The sequence below is a fragment of the Engystomops pustulosus genome, chromosome 3, assembly GCF_040894005.1.
Source record: "Engystomops pustulosus chromosome 3, aEngPut4.maternal, whole genome shotgun sequence".
Taxonomy (NCBI): domain Eukaryota; kingdom Metazoa; phylum Chordata; class Amphibia; order Anura; family Leptodactylidae; genus Engystomops; species Engystomops pustulosus.
Genome location: NC_092413.1, coordinates 116,021,415 through 116,045,097, shown reverse-complemented (window position 1 = coordinate 116,045,097; position 23,683 = coordinate 116,021,415). Strand labels below are relative to the sequence as shown.

Genomic DNA, 23,683 nt, shown 5'->3' with positions numbered 1-23,683 from the left:
GTGATGGCTTGTTTTCTGCGTAACAAATTGCACTTCATAGTGATGGTATTAAATATTCCATGCTATGTACTCGGAAGTGGGAAAAAAATTCCAAATGCAGTGAAAATGGTGAAAAAACGAATTTGCGCCATTTTCTTGTGGGCTGGGATATTACGTCTTTCACTGAGCGCCCCAAATGACATGTCTACTTTATTCTTTGGGTCGGTACAATTCCCTCCTATACAAAAATTATTTTTTTGATTTTGCCAACTTCTGGCGCTAATAACTTTGTTATACTTTGGTGTACGGAGCTGTGGGTGGTGTCATTTTTTGCGAAATTTGATAATATTTTCAATGATATCATTTTTAGGACTGTACGACCTTTTGATAACTTTTTATAGATTTTTTTCATATTTTTCAAAATGGCAAAAAAGTGCCATTTTCGACTTTGGGCGCTATTTTCCGTTACGGGGTTAAACGCATTGAAAAATTGTTATCATATTTTGATAGATCGGGCATTTTCGGACGCGTCAATACCTAATGTGTTTATGATATTTACTGTTTATTTATATTTTTGTAAGTTCTAGGGAAAGGGGGGCGATTTGAAATTTTAGGGGTTTTTTATTATAATTTTTTTTTTTTTAACTTTTTTATATTTACTATTTTTACTACTTTTGTATTTACTACTTTTCAAACTTTTTTATTTTTACTATTTTTCAGACTCCCTAGGGTACTTTAACCCTAGGTTGTCTGATCGATCCTATCATATACTGCCATACTACAGTATGGCAGTATATGGGGATTTTCTTCCTCATTCATTACAATGTGCTATCAGCACATTGTAATGAAGGGGTTAAAACGAAATAGCCTCGGATCTTCGGAAGACCCGAGGCTACCATGGAGACGGATCGCCGCCCCACGATGACATCATGGGGAGCGGCTATCCCAGGTAAGATGGCGGCGCCCATGCACCGCTATCTTTTTGAGGCTGCCGGCAGTTTTGCCGGCAGCCATCGCTGTGAAAACACCCGCGATCGGTGCTAGCACCGATCGCGGGTGTTACCGGTAAGCCTTTGCTGCTATATGGAGACCCGAGGTTACCATGGAGACGGATCGCCGCCCCACGATGACGTCATGGGGAGCGGCTATCCCAGGTAAGATGGCGGCGCCCATGCACCGCTATCTTTTTGAGGTTGCCGGCAGCTTTGCCGGCAGCCATCGCTGTGAAAACACCCGCGATCGGTGCTAGCACCGATCGCAGGTGTTTCCGGTAAGCCTTTGCTGCAATATGCAGCAAAGACTTACCAGCTATGGAGAGGGCTAGTTCTAATCTGAAAGATGGGGGGGGGGGGGAGGTTATCATTCAAAGTTTTATTGAAAACTGTATCAATACAAGAAAAATATCTTTTGAGATTCTTTAATATGACACTAAGAGCATGTTCTGGATACATCGGAGCTCAAAATTTGGGCACCTGGAGTGAAACCCCCCATCAACCCACGTAAAAGTGCCTCACCTGAGGCAAATGCGACTCTTTTCAGCTAATTTCCATGAATTTGGGGTTAGTTTTGATGGTTAAATGGGTTAGATTTCACACAAAAGAGGGATTACTTGAAAGGACATTTCTGGTGATAGTGTTTGTTTTAGCCATCCTTCGAAATGTCAAGCAGATCAATATCAGATCAGTGACAGTTAAACACCTAGCAGCCTCCACACTTAGGGCTGTTTCACATTACTCTGATCAGTCCAGTCATCTCTGCCGCATATGGGGGAAATAAGAAATCTGTGCATCATATATCATTATTATGCACGAAGTTCAATCCCCAGAATAATGATCAGTCCATGGCACCACACTCTTCATGGTCGTGAACACTGACTGATCACTGAGTAATGTGAAACAGCCCTTAGTAATTTCTGGTTGGTGCAGAAACCAGCCAGTAGATGGAAGCAGCAAATGGATCTGTTAATTGTATAGTGGCTAGGTCCAGAAACTACAGCTAAGATCCCATTCAATTAGAATTTGTTCTGCAGTAACCAATGTGGGTGGCAATTTACTGATTTGATAGCGATCTGAGCTGCAATGACCCCACTTTGCCACTACACAGTGGACAGGGCAATATGCTTCCAGCTTCTACCACTGATTTCACCCGCTAATAATCTGCAGTTTTAGGACCCTTTGTGAGCGTTCTTCTAAGTATATAATTTGGTGGGTGGTTTGGGTGGCCATGGGCCCCCTAGAAGACTTGGGCCCTGGGCTACCGCCTAAACTGTCTACATTATAATCCACTACTGCATTTCATGACTACTTACAAGAAAATGTACCAAATAGGTGCAGTGATTCTATACCAAGCACACCTATATTCTGGAATATGCCTCTGATCAGGATCTGTTTTACTTTCAGCTTTTAACAGCTTAGTTTTTGAGAAGAAAGTGGCAATATTACTTAAGTTCCTTCTGCCTCCATTGTCTGCTAGTTATTCACGCCACCATTCAGTGTTTCTGCCCGCCTCATACTTCCCCGAATGAAGGTGTGAATAATTGCAGACAACGGAGCCAGGAGCCCTGAGGCTCATTTGCATAATTTTAACCCCTTAACGACTTGGCCTTTTTTAGTTTTTTCACTTCCATTTTTCACCCCCACCTTCAAAAATCTATAACTTTTTTATTTTTCCACATAAAGAGCTGTGTTATGGCTTATTTTCTGTGTAACAAATTGCACTTCGTAGTGACGGTATTTAATATTCCATGGTGCGTACTGGGAAGCAGGAAAAAAATTCCAAATGCAGTGAAAATGGTGAAAAAACACATTTGCAACGTTTTCTTGTGGGCTTGGATTTTACAACTTTCACTGTGTGCCCCAAATGACATGTCTACTTTATTCTTTGGGTTCCTACGATTATGTGGATACCAAATTTGTATAGGTTTTATAATGTTTTCATACATTTAAAAAAATTAAAACCTCCTGTACAAAATTTTTTTTTTTTTATTTTGCCGTCTTCTGGCGGCAATAACTTTTTCATACTTTGGTGTACGGAGCTGTGGGTGGTGTCATTTTTTCCGACTTTTGATGGCATTTTCATTGCTATCATTTTTAGGACTGTGCGACCTTTTGATCACTTTTTATTATTTTTTTTATATTTTCCAAAATGGCAAAAAAATTTCATTTTTGACTTTGGACGCTATTTTCCGTTACGGGGTTAAACGCAGCGAAAAAACGTTATTATATTTTGATAGATCGGACATTTTTGGACGCGGCGATACCTAATGTGTTTATGATTTTTACTGTTTATTAATATTAATATCAGTTCTAGGGAAAGGGGGGTGATTTGAATTTTTAGGTTTTTTTATTATGATTTTTTTTTTTTAACTTTTTTTTACTTTTACTATTTTTCAGACTCCCTAGGGTACTTTAGCCCTAGGTTGTCTGATCGATCCTACCATATACTGCCATACTGCAATATGGCAGTATATGGGGATTTTACTCCTCATTCATTACAATGTGCTGATAGCCGCTCCCGTGACGTCATTCCGGCGGCGATCGTAGTGAAAACACCCAATATGCAGCAAAGACTTACCGGCTATGGAGAGGGCTCGGCCCACGAGCCCTCTCCATGCATCCGGACCCGGCACGCGGTAAGCTATTACAAGCAAAAAAGAAGCATGGATCCTGTTTTAGGAGGCACATGCCAGCATGTAAGTGTGCTTGGATAAGAAGCACTGCACCCATGAAGTAGATTTCCTTTAAAGTACATTATCAGAATTCTGAGTAGCACATGCAGAAGATAGCCTGTGACAATTTATTTTTCCGATGGGACATTAGTAAAGCAAGGAGATGTCAGGATGTCAGGACCCCAGTACAGTATAAATATGTAAGGTGCTATTTCTACAAGACATGGAAGACAATAATCCCAATATAGCAATATTGAACATTATTCATAAATTATGGTTAAAAAGTATAAATGTTAATAGTGTCTAATAGTAAATACCTGTTTCTTTTGGAGAAGAAAGTATTCTGAATGATAAATATGGTCATTAGTGGGATCTTCAACCCAAATCCACCAGGGCTCTCCAACAGTTCCATGTGCCTACAAGAGAAATAAGGCAGTTTAACGGTAATGGAGAAAATGTTGCTCAAATAATCTGATTTCCTGTTTTTTTTTTTTTGTTATTACATTAATGCCTTTGGGGTGGTAAAAGATAATGGCAATAATTAAGAAGGTACGACCATTAAAAGTGGAAGATGATACGTTGACTTTTTAAACTGTTTTACAGTACAATCATTACACAGAGAAGGTAGTCAAGTCAAATTGAACATTAAAGAATCACATGTATACAAACAACTTTTGTTCCGTTTTACAAAGCATATTCTCATATTTGCCTCATACACATATTATCTGCTAGAAGGCCTGTGCATTGTGAAACAGATATCAATTCAAATGATCAATTAACAACTAAAATAAACGTGATTAACAAACATTTCCAGACTGTAATTATTTGCATGGAAACTGTTCCAGAGAACTACCCAGGATACTAAGTGGTGTCGCCTCCCCACATCCGGTATTTCCATCCAGTAAATGGGGAATTTTAGTGTACATTTAGTCTCGGTGGTATCTGAGGCAAGAAGTTGGAGAGTGAGTTGGTGCGGGTAGTGTTGCACCAGACTCCCCAAATACGATTAAATTTGTCCGGGCAGTTTCTGTTTTTAAAGATCAAGGTTTCGTAAGGTAACATCTGACTGATATTAGCCTCAGTTTGGGCGTATTAGGGTCATACCACTTAAGAGTGATACATTTTCTGGCCATAAATATTGATTCTTGTAGGAATATTCTGTGGTAGTGAGACCAGGTTTCTTCAGACAGTAGCCCTAGTAAACATATCTTAGGTGTGCAAGGCACTTGCATTGAGAGCAAGTCTGATAGAAAGGCTGTTACCCTTTCCCAAAAAAGCGGGCAATAGGGGGCCCCAACCAGAAGTCGGCATGTGCCAGAAGTTGGCTGCAAAGGGAGCTGCATCGCGGACAGGTTGTTTTGGGTGCGTGTCCCATTCTGTGTAAACGTACTTGGGTTAGGTAAGCCTGATGCATTATGTTGAGTTGTGTCATCATGTTGTTTACTGCTGGGGATACTTTAAAATGGGAGGAAAGGATATCTTTATGCGTCTCATCCTGAAAAATAGGGATGAGTTCTTTCAATTAACAGTGCCCGTAGTGGAGTGTGCTCAACTCTTTGATATCAGATACCTTTGCATTTTATTTATACTTATAAGTGGGTACTTAGATATAGGGGAGGTTTCCTTTGGAGAATTGTGCTGACAGCGCATGCCGTAGTTGAAGGTATCGGTAAAACCAGCAGTCTGTCTAGATTGCACCTTTCCTGTAGGTCACTGAAGGAAGCTAGTATCCCATTTGTGTATATATCTGATAACAAAAGTACCTTGCAATCCCTCCGCCCCCTCCAGTTGGGGTAGTGCTGCATTTTGCCAAATGGGCATATTAGGTATTATATAATTAAAGAGTGTGATGGCTTTAGCTGCTTTCCATACCTGCAGCGCCATTCTATTTAGAGGCAGCATGGGGCATGGGAGGTGAGGGGAACCCTCTAGTATGGACCATAAGGACTGTAGTCGTAAGTAGTGACATAAATGGCGCTCTGGATAAGTGAGTCGATCACCCATGACACAGTAAAACATGTATTGTAGTTGCCCTGCTAGTCAATATAAGTTAAAGTCTGGGAGGGCCATACCGCTTGCGTTTTGGGGCATTGCAGGGATGTTAGGCTGAGTTTGCACCTGGAGTTTCACCGCACAAATCTGCCTGTACTGGAGTGCAGTTCTTTAAAAAAAATTTTTAGGAATAGGGGACCGCAGAGTGTTGGAGAAGATATAAACACTATAAACAATATTATCATTTTAACTAGGTTTATTCTTCTGTGTCAGTGAACGTTAGTGATGTTTATGTATATGTATACCTAGATACTTAAAGGAGGTGACCACGTTCAGCCCTGATAATGGCTCTAGGTAGGGAGGAGGAAGGGTGGGATAGGAACAGAATCATGTCATCTGCTTGCAGTCCCACTCTGTCTTCTCTGGGGCCAATGAATACACTAGTGTATGTGGTGTCCCTGCGGAGCTTTATTGCAAGGATCCCAATCACCAATGCGAAAAGCAGAGGCGATAAAGGACTTCCATGTAGGGGGATTTCTGGAGATAGTTCTTCATAGATCATCAGCTTGCTCTTAGAGGCTTTATATAAAATAGAAATCCAGCAGCAAAAGCGTGGGCCAAATTTTAATTTCTGTAAGCATTGTCTAAGAAAAGGCCATTCGACGAAGGCCTTCGAGGTGTCCAGGGAGACCAAGGCCCAATCCTCTCTGTAGTGTCGGCTTTTCTGTGCTACCACCTGGACCCAAAGGATATTGTAGTGGATTTGCCAGGCATAAATCCCGATTGGTCCAGGTGTATGAGAGATAATTGAGCTTTGTTCAGCCTTGTTGCCAGTATATGGGTCAATAGTTTGTAATCTTAATCTGTGTTCAACAAGGCGATAGGCCTGTAGGAACCACAGGGTATTTATCAGGCTTGAGGAGTAAAACCACAGTGGCCTTTGATAAGGAATCGGGGAGCGATCCCTCTCGGAAGGCTGCATTATACATCTGTAAGAAATTAGGAAGAAGCAGCTCTTTACAGTTATCATAAAATTCCTTGGGAAGGCCGTCTAGCCCTGGGGCTTTGCTGTTGTTTAGGGTTGCCAGCGCTTCCTCTACCGCCATCAATTTGGGAGAGCGACAGGGAATAAATACTTTCCGTCCCTTATAGTCCTTGGTAGCGAACCAGAAACCTCTCTGTTTGTCAAAGGACCGAACCCCTCCTGTGGTATCTTCCTGCTGCAACCAAACACCTTTGGTTTATCGACCGGCTACAAAGTGCTGGTTCCGACAAGGAGTTTCCCGGGTAGGGAACCCTGTTCCATCACCGACCTTAGATAGGTATTCAGGATAAAGTCTGAGTCAGTCCTACGATTCAGTGGATGGCCTCCGGATTGGATGCGCTGCCAGCACTATCAGAGTCTCAAATGCGTCAAAGAACTCAAGCTCCTCATCATGGGGCAGTAGACGCGGTCTCGCCATGGTGAGGGCTCCTTCTTCACTCCATGAGACAAACTCGGGTTCACTTCCTGCGTTGTGGTGGAGCAGGAAGTCCTCGCACCAGAGGGCAGGGCTAGAGTCCTTCCTAGCAGGAGCTGTTGCGGACTGAATTTTCACCTATGCCTCAGAGCTCTGAGGTAGGATTCGTTCCATTCACGCATTGGCGGAGCTTGGTCTGTTCAAACTGAGTTTCTTGCGGGCTGTATTTTCTTGCTGCTCAGCACAGAGTTTGCAAGAGTTAATGCTTTCAGTGCTGCAGTAGCAGATGTAGCAGAGCAGACAGTTCTTTGCAGGTATTAACCCTGTTGGTGCTGGAGCAGTGCTCGACAGCACAAGGAAGCAGAATTGCACAGTCTATCTTGCAAAGTTCAATCACAGTAGGGCCTTAACCCGTATGGCAGCAGGATTAGGCAACACAGTTAAATAAAACAACAGTTCAAAGTGTCAGCCTAAGGCACAGAAGTAGATAATCCTGTTTGTGTAACAACCCACACCGGAGCCTGACCTTTTCTTCGTTGGCTGTAGGCAGCCGGGACCCAGAATACCGAAGTGGCTGGCTAATGCGGCCTTGTGCACACGATCGTCACGATGCTTGGTATTGGGACTGGAGGATGGGCCTACAGCCTGACAGGTCTCTAGCAGGTGGTGTGCAAGAAAAATGGATGCCGAGGCTGATAGAGTAGGTTTCTCCCTGGGGCAACCCCTGAGATGTTTATAGGGATCGCTGGGTGATGAAGGATGGGGAGCCAGTGATGTTGTACAGCCTGATCCAAGGATCACATAGTGCAAATCAATTCACAGCTTTTCATTGGAACTTCAACAGCAGGCAACGGCCTAACAACAGCAGCAGGTTCAACAGGCTGGAAAGTTGGTAGGAGATAGTTGGTTTGCAGGAAGGGTTGAACACAGGCTGGTAGTCGTTTCAGGCTGGGCTGGTTAAGATCGAGCCTGAACAGTGGACCTCTGCTTTGGGGCTTAGTGTCCTGACTGCTCCAAGGTGTCCTGCAGCTGGCCTTGTGACATCTCTGCTTCCTGGTAGTGTGTCTGTGTGGCAGCTCTGCAGGAGCTGCAGACTGGACTTGCTTCTTACTCTGCTTCTGAAATATACTGACTTAGACCATGTGCTCCTGCCCACAAGTGGTTTTATACTCCCGTAGTGAGGTAGAAGCACTCTCCAAACAGCTTCCAGCTTACTTTACAGTAAAGAACACAGCATATCATTGGTTAACTGTTGCCCTCCCAGGCAGTGGTTCCAGCTGCAATTACACTTTTGGAAACCTCTTAGAGAGGTGATCATTCGCCCTAAAAAGCTCCTACCATGGAGAGGGCCCTATTCACAACAATTACCCACCCTATGAATCGGCAGGGTTGTTGCATAAGAAATAAAGTGAAAGTCAATTACCTCATGTTGTACCAATGGGGAGGAAATGCCTGCACTTGTGAGGCAAGTAGTAGCAAGTCTAAAAAAACCTTTGGATTTTATCTTCTGAGGTGCCACAACAAGTTTTTCATCCTGGTCAGCTGCCAGCGAGCGCTCTAATTCTGGACTTCACTCGTTATACATTCACTCATTTATACACTCTTTAGAACATAGATACTTTTATTTTTCTTTGACATAATAATATGTGTCTTGCCTAAAGTCAAAGTCATGGTGAGGGGTGTGGCATGACTTGGCATGAATTCTGTCAGTTGTGTAGAGAAACAGTTCATTGAGGGAACTGTAAATGCCAACATCCACTGTGATATATGTAAGCAAAACAATGCCTTGCTAAAGTAGCAGAGTAAAGGTGCTGGACTTGCCAAGCAAGCCTCCAGACAGGGCCGGCATTAGGGAGCAGAAACTGAGCATTTTCCCAGGGCCCCTTGCATGTGGACTGTTGTGGGCAGAGGTAGCATTGGTCCTTATAATACCCATTGGTTGAACCTCTATTTTCTAGTAATCTCCTATAATTTGTCTATTTGTCTATTTACCTTAGATATATCCATCTATTTAATCGCTCATCTATCTAGTTTTATATCTATAAATACTCTCTCTATAAATACTCTCTCTCCCTATCTACCTCCTATCTATCAATTGACCTCTCTCCTACTCTATCTATCTACCTGTCTTCTATCATCAATCTACCTATCATCTATCATCTCCCACAGTTCCCATATTACACATTGCCTTACCATACTACTGTTTGTAAACCACAAAGTGTAATTGTGCAGGCCTAAAGGGAGCCTCTTAATGACAGTGACTGTTCACTGTCCCGGCCCTGCGCTCCAGACCTAAACCCAACTGAATATCTATGGGTCATCTTCAAAAAGCAGATGGAGGAACCCAAGGTCTCAAACATCTACCAGCTCTGTGAAATCTTCTTTGAGTAGTTAGGATCCAGTAGCAACCAGTGAATCTCTCATGCCCAAGAGAGTTAAGACAGAGCAGGAAAATAATGGTAGGCACACAAAATATTGACACTTTAGAAACAATTAAGCCATTTTAAAGGAAATCTACAATTTGTTTTTATACATTATGAACCAAACATGCATGTAGGATGCTGTAGCTACACTAATTATGATGGTGACACTCTGTTGCTCCTGTGGCTGCCTGGCTCTCTCCTGTTACCCTAATTATGCAATGCTCCAGCCTTGTCCTGCCCATTGTTTTGTCGTTGACAGGCAGAAGTAATCAATTGCTGCACCATTCCCTAGCTGCTGTGTATGAGTCAGCCAGCTCAGGTTGATTAGTCCTGGCTGGAAAGTTCAGGATGCTCAGTGTAATGTGTTTATATATGGCAGCCAGCAGTACCCAGCTTTCCCAAGGTCCTGAATGTTATAATTGTTTTTTCATCCAAACCACTGAGCAGAGGGATTAAACAAGATATGTTTCTGCATCAGCGTCGCAGTTCAAACAATAATAATAACCTCTGTACACTATCTTACAAGCTGCACTTTGTACACTATCTAAAAAGCTGCACTCTGTACACTATACACTATCCTACAAGCTGTATTTTACATTGTATCAAGATATCACATCTTCCGTGTTGTCCCATGAAAATATACAATAAAATATTTCCAAAAATGCGTGTTTTTGTCTGTATATATTTGTTACCATGCAATAACCATGCAATAATTCCAATCCCCTTGTCTACAAAGTTTATGTGGTATATGCTGTCAATGTGTCAAGAACATTTTATACTGTATCGCACCTATATGAATTATTTTATCTCATTTGGCAGGAAACAAAAACAATCTTTCACAAGAATTTGCTACACACTTTACTATTGTTGTTTCTGTAAATGCAGATATCAACAACATGACATGCTGCATTAAACGTTTGTGAATCTGTGGTTTACTTTATTTAATAACAATATATATAGTTTCCAACATTTCCGATTGAGAAAGAAAAGCCACATAGAGATAAAATGAAATCTCTAATGATTATCTTGTTTCCTTAAAACTAGATGGGATAAATAAATGTACAAGCAGGTTCAGTCAGGAAAAATATTAGATTAATTGCAAGCTAGATGCTATCCAACAACAATTCATTTCCCTCATTTATTGTGTGGCCCAAGTGATGTGCTGTATTATGAGATAAATGAAGATTACTTCATAAAACTTAAATCAACATTTATAGTATTTCTCACTCAACAGTGACACCAAGGTAACTAATGTACTATGCAAGCATAAATCTCCAAATGTAATATGGAAAATAGATTCAAATAAATGCAGCACTAGCTTTGGGACTTAACCGTAAGCTTATTACAGTAACTTTTTAAAATTAACTTTCAAAGAAAAGCAAATCTGTCCGGATTGTACAAGAGATGTAAAAACCAGACAGCATAATGAAGACGTAATGCATAAAGGCTGCAGTGGAGATAAAGAGCTACAGGGTGTTGACCTTGTGAACTGTTTGGGTCACCACCTACTGGGTGACCGAGTGCCTCTCATCGTGTTTAGTCTATGTTTCACAAAAGATTGGCAAGTCAGTGAGCTGACCTAAAGGTTAAATCCAACAGCAGGCATTAATGAGCTTTGTACTACTCCCGAACATGACAAAACTGTAACCACCTCATCACTTGGGCAGGAATTATCTTCCCTTTGTTTCCTTTTCCAGCCTTGTTATTTTTCTATCGTCTTCCAATAATGAATTAAACATCTGTTTAGTTGAATTACATAATGAATTTAAAGCCTTTGAACTGTTATAGCCATCATGACTGGTTATCTCCTACTTTTTCAAGTCCATAGCATGTATTAACTAAGATTATTATTTAAATATCTGTATTCCATTATGTATAATATTTAAGATCTATAAAAATATAAATATAGAGTATATATTTTTGATATTTTATCATAAAAATAAAAGTCATAAATGATCTAATCTACCATATATACTTGTGTGTAAGCTGTTTAGCACAAAAAATGTATATCCTTCAGGTGCTGCCGATCTCCCCGTGGCTCCTCTTCCATTCAGCTCTTCATCTGTAACAAAGCCGCCAGATACTATGATGTAGGCGCCGGTGGACAGAGAGCATAGACAAGTGTCTGCCCGCTTTGTTACAGATGAAGAGCCTGGAGCTGCGGGGAGCTTTGAAGGTGAGTATAGTAGTTTTATACACTCAGTGGCTGCAGGGCCATTCATCAATAGGGGTGGGGCTGGCTGCAGGGCATTTCAAAAGTGGGGGGGCTGACTGCAGGGCATTTCAAAAGTGGGGGGCTGACTGCAGGGCATTTTAAGAGTGGGGGGCTGACTGTAGGGCATTTCAAAAGTGGGGGGGCTGACTGCAGGGCATTTCAAAAGGTGGGGGGCTGACTGCAGGGCATTTCAAAAGGTGGGGGGGCTGACTGCAGGGCATTTCAAAAGGTGGGGGGGCTGACTGCAGGGCATTTCAAAAGGTGGGGGGGCTGACTGCAGGGCATTTCAAAAGGTGGGGGGGCTGACTGCAGGGCATTTCAAAAGGTGGGGGGGCTGACTGCAGGGCATTTCAAAAGTGGGGGGGGGGCTGGCTGCAGGGCATTTTGTGGCACTGAAAACTTCTGCTGCACCTATCAGGATAAAGGGGTTATCAGGGTATACAAATTTACTTATGGCCAAGATGGGGAGGGCTATTTAAAAATAACATACCTGTACCTACCTCCTCCGTTGCCGCGGATATCCCGCGCCGCGCTCCGTTTGATCCACGCCCCTGTTTGTTTACAGGGCAAAGAAGCCGCGCACAAGGAACTTCCGGCTGGCGATGTGGCCGGCTACTCCCATCCTTCCCTATCTCTCAGCATTGTAAGCACTGGGAGATGGTGTTGGATGGGAGCTTCCGGCCGGCCGGAAGCTCCCTGTGCGCCCCTGTATACAAACCGGCACACAGATAAGATGGACCTCGGCGATGGAGGTTTTAGGAAGTAGCCAATTCATGGCTGATTTCGACACAGCACCTGCAGCCTCTGTATACAAAGACCGGAAGTGACGGCAGGATGAACAGGAGCGACGGGAATAACAGGTTTATTATTTTGACACTCCCCCCAAGCTATATATATATATATATATATATATATATATATATATATATATATATATATATATATATGTATTCCGGACAACACCTTAAACAATTTAAAAAAATTATAATAATAGCACCACATGTAAAATTTCATGCTGCAAGAAAATATTCTCATGTATTACACAGAAGGAACAAGAATTTTTCATCATGAATGATACAATAAGAAAAATGTGCATGTAGTTACATACAGGAATCTTTTCTCCCTTGTAATATTGTTACAATAAATAAGGTAATAATTGTTTCTTCTTCACAGGTAGCTAGCCTTTTACAAGTGAGAATCATACCTGATCATTCCACTTAAAGTCTGGATTGATACTTAATCGAACTCTAAGAACTGTGCGCGTAATTGGTTGGATAGTCGCTTCCATTGTAATGGATGGGATTTGATGGACGCACTGTTTCACCTTTAGCCCAATGTTCACATGATGCAACATGTGACCTAAAAAAAGGTACATTAGGTTAAAAACGTTTGCATATACAGGAACACTAATGCAATCAGACTTGTAAATCAGCTTTTAGATGAGCATATTACAGCTTGCGAGCTTTGCATTGTGGTGTAAAAATGAGTGACTTTTTTGACCTGGCATGTTCTAATGTTTTGTAATACTTAACTAGAATTAGTATAGCGTGGTTTTAGTATTAGCAACTATGAATAATAAGTATTAACCCTATCAATGATTTCCACAGTAGAGTTAAAAATAGCTACCAAATATGAATTTATTTACAATTGTTAAATTCATGCACATTAAAGATTAGGATTTTGCTCAGGTTTTTTTTTTTTATCAAAACAAATGAGGTGGATCTGGGCGATGGGAAAGTCTGAGGACCATCAGTTATTATCTCTATAGAAATGCACCACCAGCGCTTCGACAGACCAGCGGAGGATAAGGTCGGATGGTAGACAAGGACATAAAACATCCTCATTTACAATTTCCTTAATTTCCTTAAAGTCACAACTATGATTCAACTCTCCTTAAGAAACTTGCACGTAAAGTAAAGCTTAAAGGGATTCTACCATTACAGCAAATGAATGCTATTGTTTGTATAGTGTATACTTTCAATTTCTCACAGTTTTTCCTGTTTGCTGTCCTGTTATAAAAAAGCTTATATGTTTACTTCCAGTGGACACAAATCTGTCCATGGTTACACAGATGTGCAGCTCATTAGTATTATATTGGGTATTCAGATATGTGTGATATAATGAGTGGTGCGCCTGTGTGACCATGGTCAGATTTCTGTCTACTGGAAGTAAACATGGAAGCTTTATATAGAATGACAGCAAGCCTATAATAATATAACATAAGTTAAATTTCTTACATTCAATCTACATTCAACTATTTAAAAAGAACAAAAATGTGTTAATTTAGGATATTTTAATATAAACAGTCTTGTTAATTATTTATTTTACCAATTTCGTCTTTTCTCATATCTTTTAGTTTATCAATTGTAAGCTTCTTCTCTTCCAACTTTGTTAAGACATTAGGCTGAAGAATAGAGAACTGCCTAAGAGGGCTAGCCCAGCCCCAGAGACGCTTGTCAATGACTTTGCTAAGGTTAAGGAGCTTGTAAGTCATAGCTGGCCATCTTTTCCTGAGGGCCACCTCAAAAAGAGCCCTTACAATTCGTGCTGCATTCTGTGAAAATAAAATCATAAATGTGAGATCAAAATGGACCACTAACATGTCAGGTGTAAAAAAAAAATCAATGTAAAATATTTCTACTTTAAAAAAGAAAAAGGCAAAAATTGGCAGAGATTTATGTGTCTGAACTATTTTGGTATCTAATTACTAGTAATTGTGAAAAGGTGATGGTATTACTTCTAATAGCAATTTGTACATCCAAAGCTCTGTATGACATTTTACAGGCCAAATGTTGCTGGATATTCCTTCTTTGTTATACTGTTAAAAAATTTCATTCAAAAACACTATAAATATATATAAAAGAAAAAGGCAAATCTGCTGAAAAATATTCTTGTAAAATATCTAGCATTTTTAATATTACCTGTGCAACATATGCAGAATCAGAGATGAGAGAAAAATTGTCAATTTCGCCACGTCCAATGTATGTCTGAAGTAGAATATTTACTTTTCCATAGCCATTTTCCACTCCACCAGCAACAGGCAGTTCACAATAATTATCAATTAAGTGCTCTAATTCTTCACTCTCTTCCTCACGAACCTAACATAGAAAAGCAACATTAAATGTGAAATAGAAAGTTATAGAAGACTGAACAAGTGAGAAGGTGTAGCAAAAAGTGCAATAACCAATTACCGTATTTTTCGGACTATAAGGCGCACAAAAAATCCTTTGATTTTCTCAGAAATCAAAGGCGCGCCTTATAGTCCAGTGCGTCTTATATTTGAATTGTACGTACAGACAACAGTTGCCTTGAACTGTGCACAGGTCTGCCAACTGCTGGTCATTCATCCATAGAGCCCTATTAACTAAATGCCACCCTTTTATTTGTAGATAAAAATTGTTGTCCTTATGCTTGGCACATGGCCAAATCCAGCAGCTAGTCAGAGGGAACGTGTCCTGCTTGGCCATAGTCACACGCCCCTCCTGTCCTCACTGATTTCTACTCCTCCCTATGCTGCCTCCTTCCCATTCAGCACTTCATGTCATGTGACCAAAATTATGTCACCTAAGGTCTTTTACCTGCTAATATTTAAAAAAAATCTACTCCATGTATCTATTAGATCACAAGAAATCAAACCATGATGGGGGGCCACACAGGAGAATGGGAGCATGGAGAGCGGTGATTATAAGAGATTTATTATTTTTACATACTCCAGCCATATATCATTTTATTTTTTATGCTTGGAAAACTCCTTTAAATGGCTGAAATGGAACATTAGAAGGAGATATCAAAAAAGATATCTTGAACGGAAATGATCAGGTACTATGCCATCTGGACAATACATTATTAGAAAACACTAAGACTAAGTTTTTAGACTTACTTTACTTTCCCCCATTACAACAAGTGTGGAGTGCCACTGAGAAGTATCATTACAAAAAAATTATTTTAATCCTGATAATCTTCACCAAAGGTAAGAAATAGGATTAGAGAGCCTCTGAGACAATTACTTGTCGCCATATATTTCATAGACTTGGACCTTTACAAAAATACATATAATTATTACTTGCTTCCACCCAGTATCTATGTCAAGGCAATTTCTCACATAAGGAAGTAGAGAAAATTGTTCTTCTGTAGCTAAAGCGACCTAATTGAAAGTATATTAATAATGACACAATTACATTTTATTATTCATCACTATTATTAAGGCTGTCATTGACACAGAAAAAATTGCTATGCTAAACAAATTGGCCTGCTAACCCCACCGTCCTGCAAATGATGAGATTTCATTTCAATTTGACCACAGAAAAATGTCTATCCATCCAGATTAGAACAATCTTGAATTAACTTAGAATGTATTCATTACAGTTGTAACGCTAGTATGCAGTCAGTGTAAAGCATGCATATCTTCATAATCCAAGTGCTTAGATTCATAGAAGTAAACTGTCTTACACATAAAAGTAATTACATATAATGGCGTGATGCCATATCTTCCTATTGTTGAATGGAGATACCACAGTTAATATAAATGATGTGCATATCCTGCTACAATAATTAAACTGAGCAGGTCATTTTCCAGTATTTCTAGTATCTGTACAGATACTAAAAAGTGTTGTCCGGCCACATCAAGTTTACATCTTTATTTGTCAAATGCATTTCATTATTAACAAGCAAAACTGAGGAGCCCAACTTGAAACAATATTTTTCACCATTTAACCTCTCTTAGCCACTTTTCTGAAAAGTGGCTGTGAAGCAAGGCAGGTCAGGGTGGGGACGCTGTGTCCACCAAATTCACTATAGCCTGCACCAGAATTATGGCAAAGGTTATATCGCTTCACTTTACACCAGGCAGGACCTGGCATATAATTAATCTGGGCGTAACTCTTAGACCTACCGCATATCTAGTGCTTCACTCTCCAAAATCACATATATACATGAATAATACAATCAACTGTAAAAAGCAATAAATTGCAGGTGTGACATAAAAAATATCAAGTGTACACTGGGAAAAAAAAGTTTTTCTAAAGTAAAAAAAAGATACAGGCAGTCCCTGGGTTACGTAGAAAATAGGTTCTTCAGGTTTGTACGAATTAACCAGCCAATACTAAATATATTTTCATAAGCTGCCATTAGAAAGCATCGCCCCTATCCCTACATTGTCCCTCTACATGCCTATAAACTCAAACTATCAGGTACTAAAGTTGTATGCAAATGTCCTGAGAGATGTCCAATGAGTCATTACTATATTCAGTAGTCCAGCTAAATCATGAGTATAAGACACAGCCACATCCCCCAGTGCTTGACTGACAGCCTGTATAATGATGCGACACTCCTGGTGCTGGCTCCTCTATGTACTTCCTGGTGTGGCAGCCCCGCCCCCTGCCGCCTGTGTGTGTATGAGATACTCCTATACACATGACTGACAGCCTGTATAAAGATGTGACACTCCCGGTGCTGGCTCCTCTATGTGCTTCCTAGTTATGGCGGCCATGCCCCATGCAGCCTGTGTGTGTATGAGATACTCCTATACACATGACTGACAGGCGGTATAATGACATGACAGTGGTGCTGCTGGCTGCTCTATGTGCTTCCTGGTTGTGGCAGGTTTATATTATAATTGTAACTCCAGACAAAAATTTTTTGGCACCATTGGAATTTCAAAGTTGTTTGATGTCTGGGACCAAAGATTGTCAAAAAACGACTAGGGGTCGTCTGTAAAATGGGTGTTCTTACATTGGGGAACACCTGTATAACATCTACCACTAGAATGAAAGACTGTATGCAAATGAGACTTAGGGGCTCCATACGTGTTAATGGAGCCTGGAGCTCCATTTACAGTCTTTCATCCTGGTGGTAGATGCCTTTTATATTTTGTAACAAATAATAAAAACTATACATTTCCTGAATATTTAGGTGGATCTGTGCAATAAGTGTATTCAGCCTATGTGTTCATTGTAGGGGATCATAGCACAAAAAAGTCTGACCAGTCGGCTAGCATTAATTAACAAGTCCATATATTGTCAGTTTCCTGAATACATTTGTAGTTCAAGTTTCTCCTGGGACCAATTAGTTTATTAAAAACCAAAACCAAATTATAACTACAGGACATATTGCAGCACGGCCGGAATTCAGGTCTAGTCATTGTAACAACTGTTCCACGCCATACGAAGAGAAGAAATGACAGCTGTAAAATACACTTTGCTAAGCATCTGCTGCTTACCTTGATCTGCTCAAATTCTTCAGCTTTAGACACTATAGCTAAAATATCCCCTTCAGTTTTGTGAGCATCAAATAATTCATTGAATGTCTGTCAAATAAGTAAAAAAGTGAATAGACAAAGGTCCATTTAATTTATCTGTGATAATGTAAGTGATATTTAGGTCATTAGTTAAGATACTCATAAACATTAGTTAATTGACTAAGGTTGATAAAAAGGAAGATTTCTATGTGAGACACATGGAGAAGTATTTAAACAAGCATCTCAGAAACCTTCATATCCGCACTGTGGGGGAATTTTATCATACGCTTACACTCTGGACCCCGACATATGATGGAAGCCCGCCCTCGGGGAACTTAGACTCCCTGATGCATTTCAGGCTCTGTCTGGTGTAGATTTGTGTAAAAACCTGCAAATGTTCAACAATGAACGTTCACAGGTTAAAGAGAGGTCTATGGGAGCAGATTATTTTCTCTATTTGGAACTCCAGTAGACTTGAAAAGAGAATTGCCTGCAAAATATTACTAAATAGTAACCCAGCTCTTACAGATGTGAGGCGAGCACTTCAAAAAAGTGCTGTGTGCAGGCAATTGTCTCTGGTTTGGCTGATATGAGTTAAAATGCATACTTTATTTTGCATGGTGCCTGAATAATACATCTTCATGTGCCTCTTCCAGCCAAAATCTAAAATGACTAGTAAGGTACTTTTTTTATTTTGTGATTTTTTTTTATCCACCTTACTTCATTGAGAGTCCTTGTTGACACCGCCTTTTTTTCTAATTTTAACCAAATCTAAACATCTTGTTTAGAGACACAATCCGAGAAGACACTCAATATTGAAATTTTACAAACCATTTGGATTTCTTTGGAATAAATCCAGTTGACTCTGGCACACAAATGCTGAGCATAAGCCAAAGTACTTCAATGGTATTATTCATTTGCTTACCTCAAAGCTCCACTTCTGACTATACATTAGGACCTCTGCCAGTCATTCTGGCAGCACAATCACACCACAGCACAACATCATAGCACTTCATACACGATCGTATCCTACTCTCTCACACAGGTCCTTATCAGGAGCGACTAACAAGCCCACAATAGTTGTGTTCTGTAGTCACTTCCTCTGACTTTGTGTTATACACTAGTGTGGAAAAGACTTAGTACCTCAATCGTATTATATCTAATGTAAAAGTGGCTGGCAGTTCTGCCCATGTCTGTAGAGGAAAAGAATCCAGTCCTTTCTTCAAAGCGAATCATTCGTGTTTTATCAAGTTTCCGTCCCACTTCAATTACTAGCTGTTCTCTGTGCTTCTCCAAAAAGGGATCCATCTGTTTGTCAGTCCAAAAAGAACAACATCACCTTAGTCAATGCTATTGATTTTAAAGAAAATTTTAGAATAGAAACGGCCTGCAATATCACTTAGTATTTTCAAACACTGTCACATTGTAAATGTATTATTTTACAGACAATTGCATGATTCAGACACAATCATGGATAGATACCAGCTGGATCATGTAGTATACATAAAGAGTTAAAAGCCTCAAGGAGCCTTTGGCTAAAACCATTTCAATCACCAAGGCCTAAACAAATTGAACTAAACTAAATGAGCTAAAAGCAGGGCTGTTATCATGTCAGAAAACAAAAGCAAATATTTATCCTGGCATTACTGACTGGAGAATAGGGGTTAGATATTCATAAGAAATGGATTTCCTACCTGAAACACCTTATGACTAATGCCGTATACTAATGGATTAGCTCTCATCCGTACAAAAAGATATGTGTAACTCAGCCACTTCACTGCTTCCTCCACATTGGTCACTGTTCCAAGCGCGATCTGCAATAAGTGGTACAAATATATGCTCTGGGTCGCAAAATCTTTAGTGGTGGAGTACAGAAAGTACAACATCTTAAAAAATACATTTATTTTCCTAATTACATTTTTATTACTATAATGGAGAAATACCATAGAAAAAGTATTAAAAGATTGTAATGGAGAAAGAAAGAAACAATGAAAGAAAGAAAAAAAAAGAAAGAAAGAGATGGACAGATAGCAGTATAATGGCCACATTATTTAAAATATTAATTGTATATAACTTATTTATATTATTATTATTATTTCTTATATATTTTATAAACAACTAGTATAATCAATGGCGTAGTATATATTTGTGTATAAGCCAAGTTTTTCAGCACAGAAAATGTGCTGAAAAAACCCACCTCTGTTTTTTACGCGTGTCTATAAAAAAATAAACTTACATACTTCCCTTACGGTAGTCCCGGCAGCTCTCTGATTCTCCATGCGGCTCCTCTTCTTTTTTTTTCACTGCTGAATTAGCTGGCAGAGCGCATGGCCGTGTCTCTGCCGGCTAATACAGCAGCGAGAAAAAAGAAGAGGAGGTGCGGGACGGGAGCATCAGGGAACACTGGAAGGTAAGTATGTACGTTTATTTTTTTTATGTGCTTGGCAAACGGGGCTGGCTGGCTATATACTACACTGGGCTGGCTATTTACTAAAGGGGGCTGGCTGTATACTACTGGAGGATGACTGGCTATATACCACAGGGGATGGCTATATACTACTGGGGGCTGGCTGGCTATATACTACAGGGGGCTAGCTGGCTATTTAGTACAGGGGGATGGCTGGCTATATACTACTGGGGGTTGGCTGGTTATACACTACATGGGGCTAGCTAGCTATACACTACAGGGGGCTTGCTGCCTACATAATACAGGGAGCTTGCTGGCTACATACTACAGGGAGCTTGCTGGCTATATACTGAGAGGCTGTGATCAATGCATTTCGCACCCTCGGCTTATACTTTCCCCTGTTTTGGCTTTTACTCGAGTATATAGTGTAAAACTTTCCTTTATCTATTAGCCTTTAGAACACTATTGAAGATAATGGAAAACAATTAGGAATCAAAGTTTTCCCTTTTAAACTATTGTATCGATTATAATTGTATACTTCTATAATTATCCAAAAATTTAGCAGGATTTTCACACAATATTTAAAACTGTGCAGCCACAAAAACAATGAAATATATGGGACATCCTTCACATTTTAAGGTAATATCAATTTTAAAAAAGGACATGAGAATACAAAAGTAAAAGGCATCAATGCAATGCTTTCTATTCAGACTATATCAAGACTACATTATGTTGCTGTATTGTGTGCCAATGTAAAATAAATCAAAAAAAGGAATAAAACAAAGGATATAAAGAAAACCCTGTGTGCTGTACATTTGACCCTTGTATAATGCAGTTCACTGCGGTCTACTTCTTAAATCCAGGTTTCAAACTATGCAATCTGTCACCCTATCCAATATTCAATGCTGCATTTAGAAACAATTTATCTCCAGGATATTCTCAGACCGAGAAAATAATTGCTTTATTTGTCCCATGAAATTGGATGTAAATGGTAACATGTTAAAAAGTAATATTTTCTGGCATTAAAAAAATATTATATTATTGTGTTTAGTTGGTGGTAAATGCATTTTTTAATTAAAAAGAAATATAACCGTGTTTGCTAAATATTTCCGTGTATTGGCAAATATAATTTCATAAAATCGCACCAAGTAAAAATTCTCCAGCTAAATACATGAAACTGCGGGCAATTGATCAAACCCAAGCATTAGAAGAAATGTAAAGCACATAATGATTAGCAATTTATATCCATGTCATTGTGTATGTGGACTTGTATGAATATATTTGGCTATATGAAGATGCAGGCACAATTATTGTGCTGGTTTCTCTTTAGGATTTTCCTATTTATGCCACCATGCCGCAGGTAGCATGGTAAGGACAGGGCCATATATATGTATATACACAAACACACACACACATTATATATATATATATATATATTTACATACAGATAATGTATAATATATATATTATAATGTGGCATGTAAATTAGGCACATGCCAATACCGTTTCTATGAAGATTAATCCCTCCCTTAAGGACACAGCCTTTATTCAATCATTTTTTTGCTCCCCACCTTAAAATATCTATAACTTTTACATTATACAGAGCTGTATAAGGGCTTATTTCTGCATAGCAAATTGTACTTCTTAGTGATAGTATTTATTATTCCATACCTAAAACTGGGTAAAAAATTCCAAATGCGGTGAAATTGGTGAAAAAAAAAGGTTTTGTACCATTTTCTTGTGGGCTCAGCTTTTACGATTTTTACAGTGCGCTCCAAATAACACCTCTAATTTATTCTTAGGTTTGGTACGGCAACAATAATAATCTTCATTTATATAGTGACATCAAATTCATAGGGGACATATACAAATATAATATTACAAACAGTCATATGGAACAATAGGAATGAGGGCCCTGCTCGGAAGAGCTTACATTCTATGAAGATGAAGGGGGTGACAAAAGAGGTATAAGAGCTTGTATAATGGTCCAGCCTTTCTTTATAAGGGAACAGAGTAAAGTAACTTGATGTTGCTTAAACCATCCATCAGCCACCATTTTATACACAATGTACAAAATCAATGAGACTGTAGAGAAGCCTGGAGCTTGGTATCTGGTGTTTGCTGGATAACAGACGGTAGGAGTACACTGGATGGGTTAGTAAATAGAGAGTTGACATTTTATGCAGTTAGAGTGTGTGAACGGCCTGCCTTAATGAGGGGTTTTAAGGGAACATTTGAAGGCAGCGTATTAGTCTTAGAACAAAGCAATGTCAGACCTGGCATAATTTTGCTCGTCAGCCACCCCACCCTCCAGGTATAGGTGGAATGGGGGAGGGGCTTGCGGTGTGTAAAAAAAACACCCCAAACATATGTTTACCTCCCATTATCCCGCGCTGCAGTAGGTTGGTGACATGCCCCTATTTGTTTGCGCATAATACAGCATTAGTTTCAAGGATTCAAGGAGTATTAGGCACGGAAGCAGGTTGTCAGGGGGGAAAATGGATAACTTTTCAAGAAATGCATCATATTTTATAATATGTACTAATAAAGGTTATGTTTTCATTTGGTCCTATGACACCACCCCTTTCTGTGATGTGACTTTATAAAACTAATTTGCACATAACTTAAAAGTTAGTTTTCTGCATGATGTCACCATGCTGGGCCATAAAATGTAAAGCTGGGAGTTGGTGATATGCTTGATAAGATACTAGTAAAGGTTTATAAGGTAATTTCTGCTGACTTTAAATGAAACTGTGTTGTGGCAAGCCCAAAAAATTAATGAAAATTCTACTGTTAGGGAACCAAAGACAGAAGTACAAAAAAGAGGAGGGTAGTGTATACTCCCTACCTTGACCACCAAGGTCAACAAAGAATATAGAAAGTACAAAACAGTGGATGACCTATGTTAAAACTTAACTTTTAATAAATCTATTCTAATGAAAATAATAAAATGTAAAGGGAACTCCGATTAAGAGCTCTAAAAACACCAACCAGCAAGGAGAATTACTTAAGCTCTCCTTACAAAGGCACAACGTAAAATGTCTTCCTTTACCCCAATGTACATAATGATAAAAAGGTATTGACCTCCGTTTGAACCCATAACGTACAAAGGAGCAGAATGTAGAATGACGGGGGATCCATAAAGTAGTCTCACAAAGAAAATTGAGTTTATGTACGTTGGGGAAAAGGAAGACAATTCATTATAATACATGTATTAAAAGTAAATTTTTAACATAGGTCATCCACTGTTTTGTACTTTGTATTAGGGAACAAAAGCTGAAAGACTTTGGACATTTTATTTGTGG

General features: G+C 39.5%; 1 protein-coding gene across 2 annotated transcripts in view; it reads right to left on the bottom strand.

Moving 5' to 3' along the window:
* Window positions 1-23,683, bottom strand: part of ASCC3 (activating signal cointegrator 1 complex subunit 3) — a 498,380-nt gene that overhangs the window by 126,960 nt on the left and 347,737 nt on the right. For both annotated transcript variants that reach the window (XM_072141894.1, XM_072141895.1), the window contains exons 17-23: window positions 19,666-19,785; window positions 19,115-19,279; window positions 17,954-18,040; window positions 14,658-14,834; window positions 14,065-14,290; window positions 12,941-13,095; window positions 3,964-4,062 (exon numbers count right to left, since the gene is read on the bottom strand). In XM_072141894.1, the coding sequence (XP_071997995.1) occupies window positions 3,964-4,062; window positions 12,941-13,095; window positions 14,065-14,290; window positions 14,658-14,834; window positions 17,954-18,040; window positions 19,115-19,279; window positions 19,666-19,785 (1,029 nt within the window). The remainder of the gene's footprint in view (window positions 1-3,963; window positions 4,063-12,940; window positions 13,096-14,064; window positions 14,291-14,657; window positions 14,835-17,953; window positions 18,041-19,114; window positions 19,280-19,665; window positions 19,786-23,683) is intronic.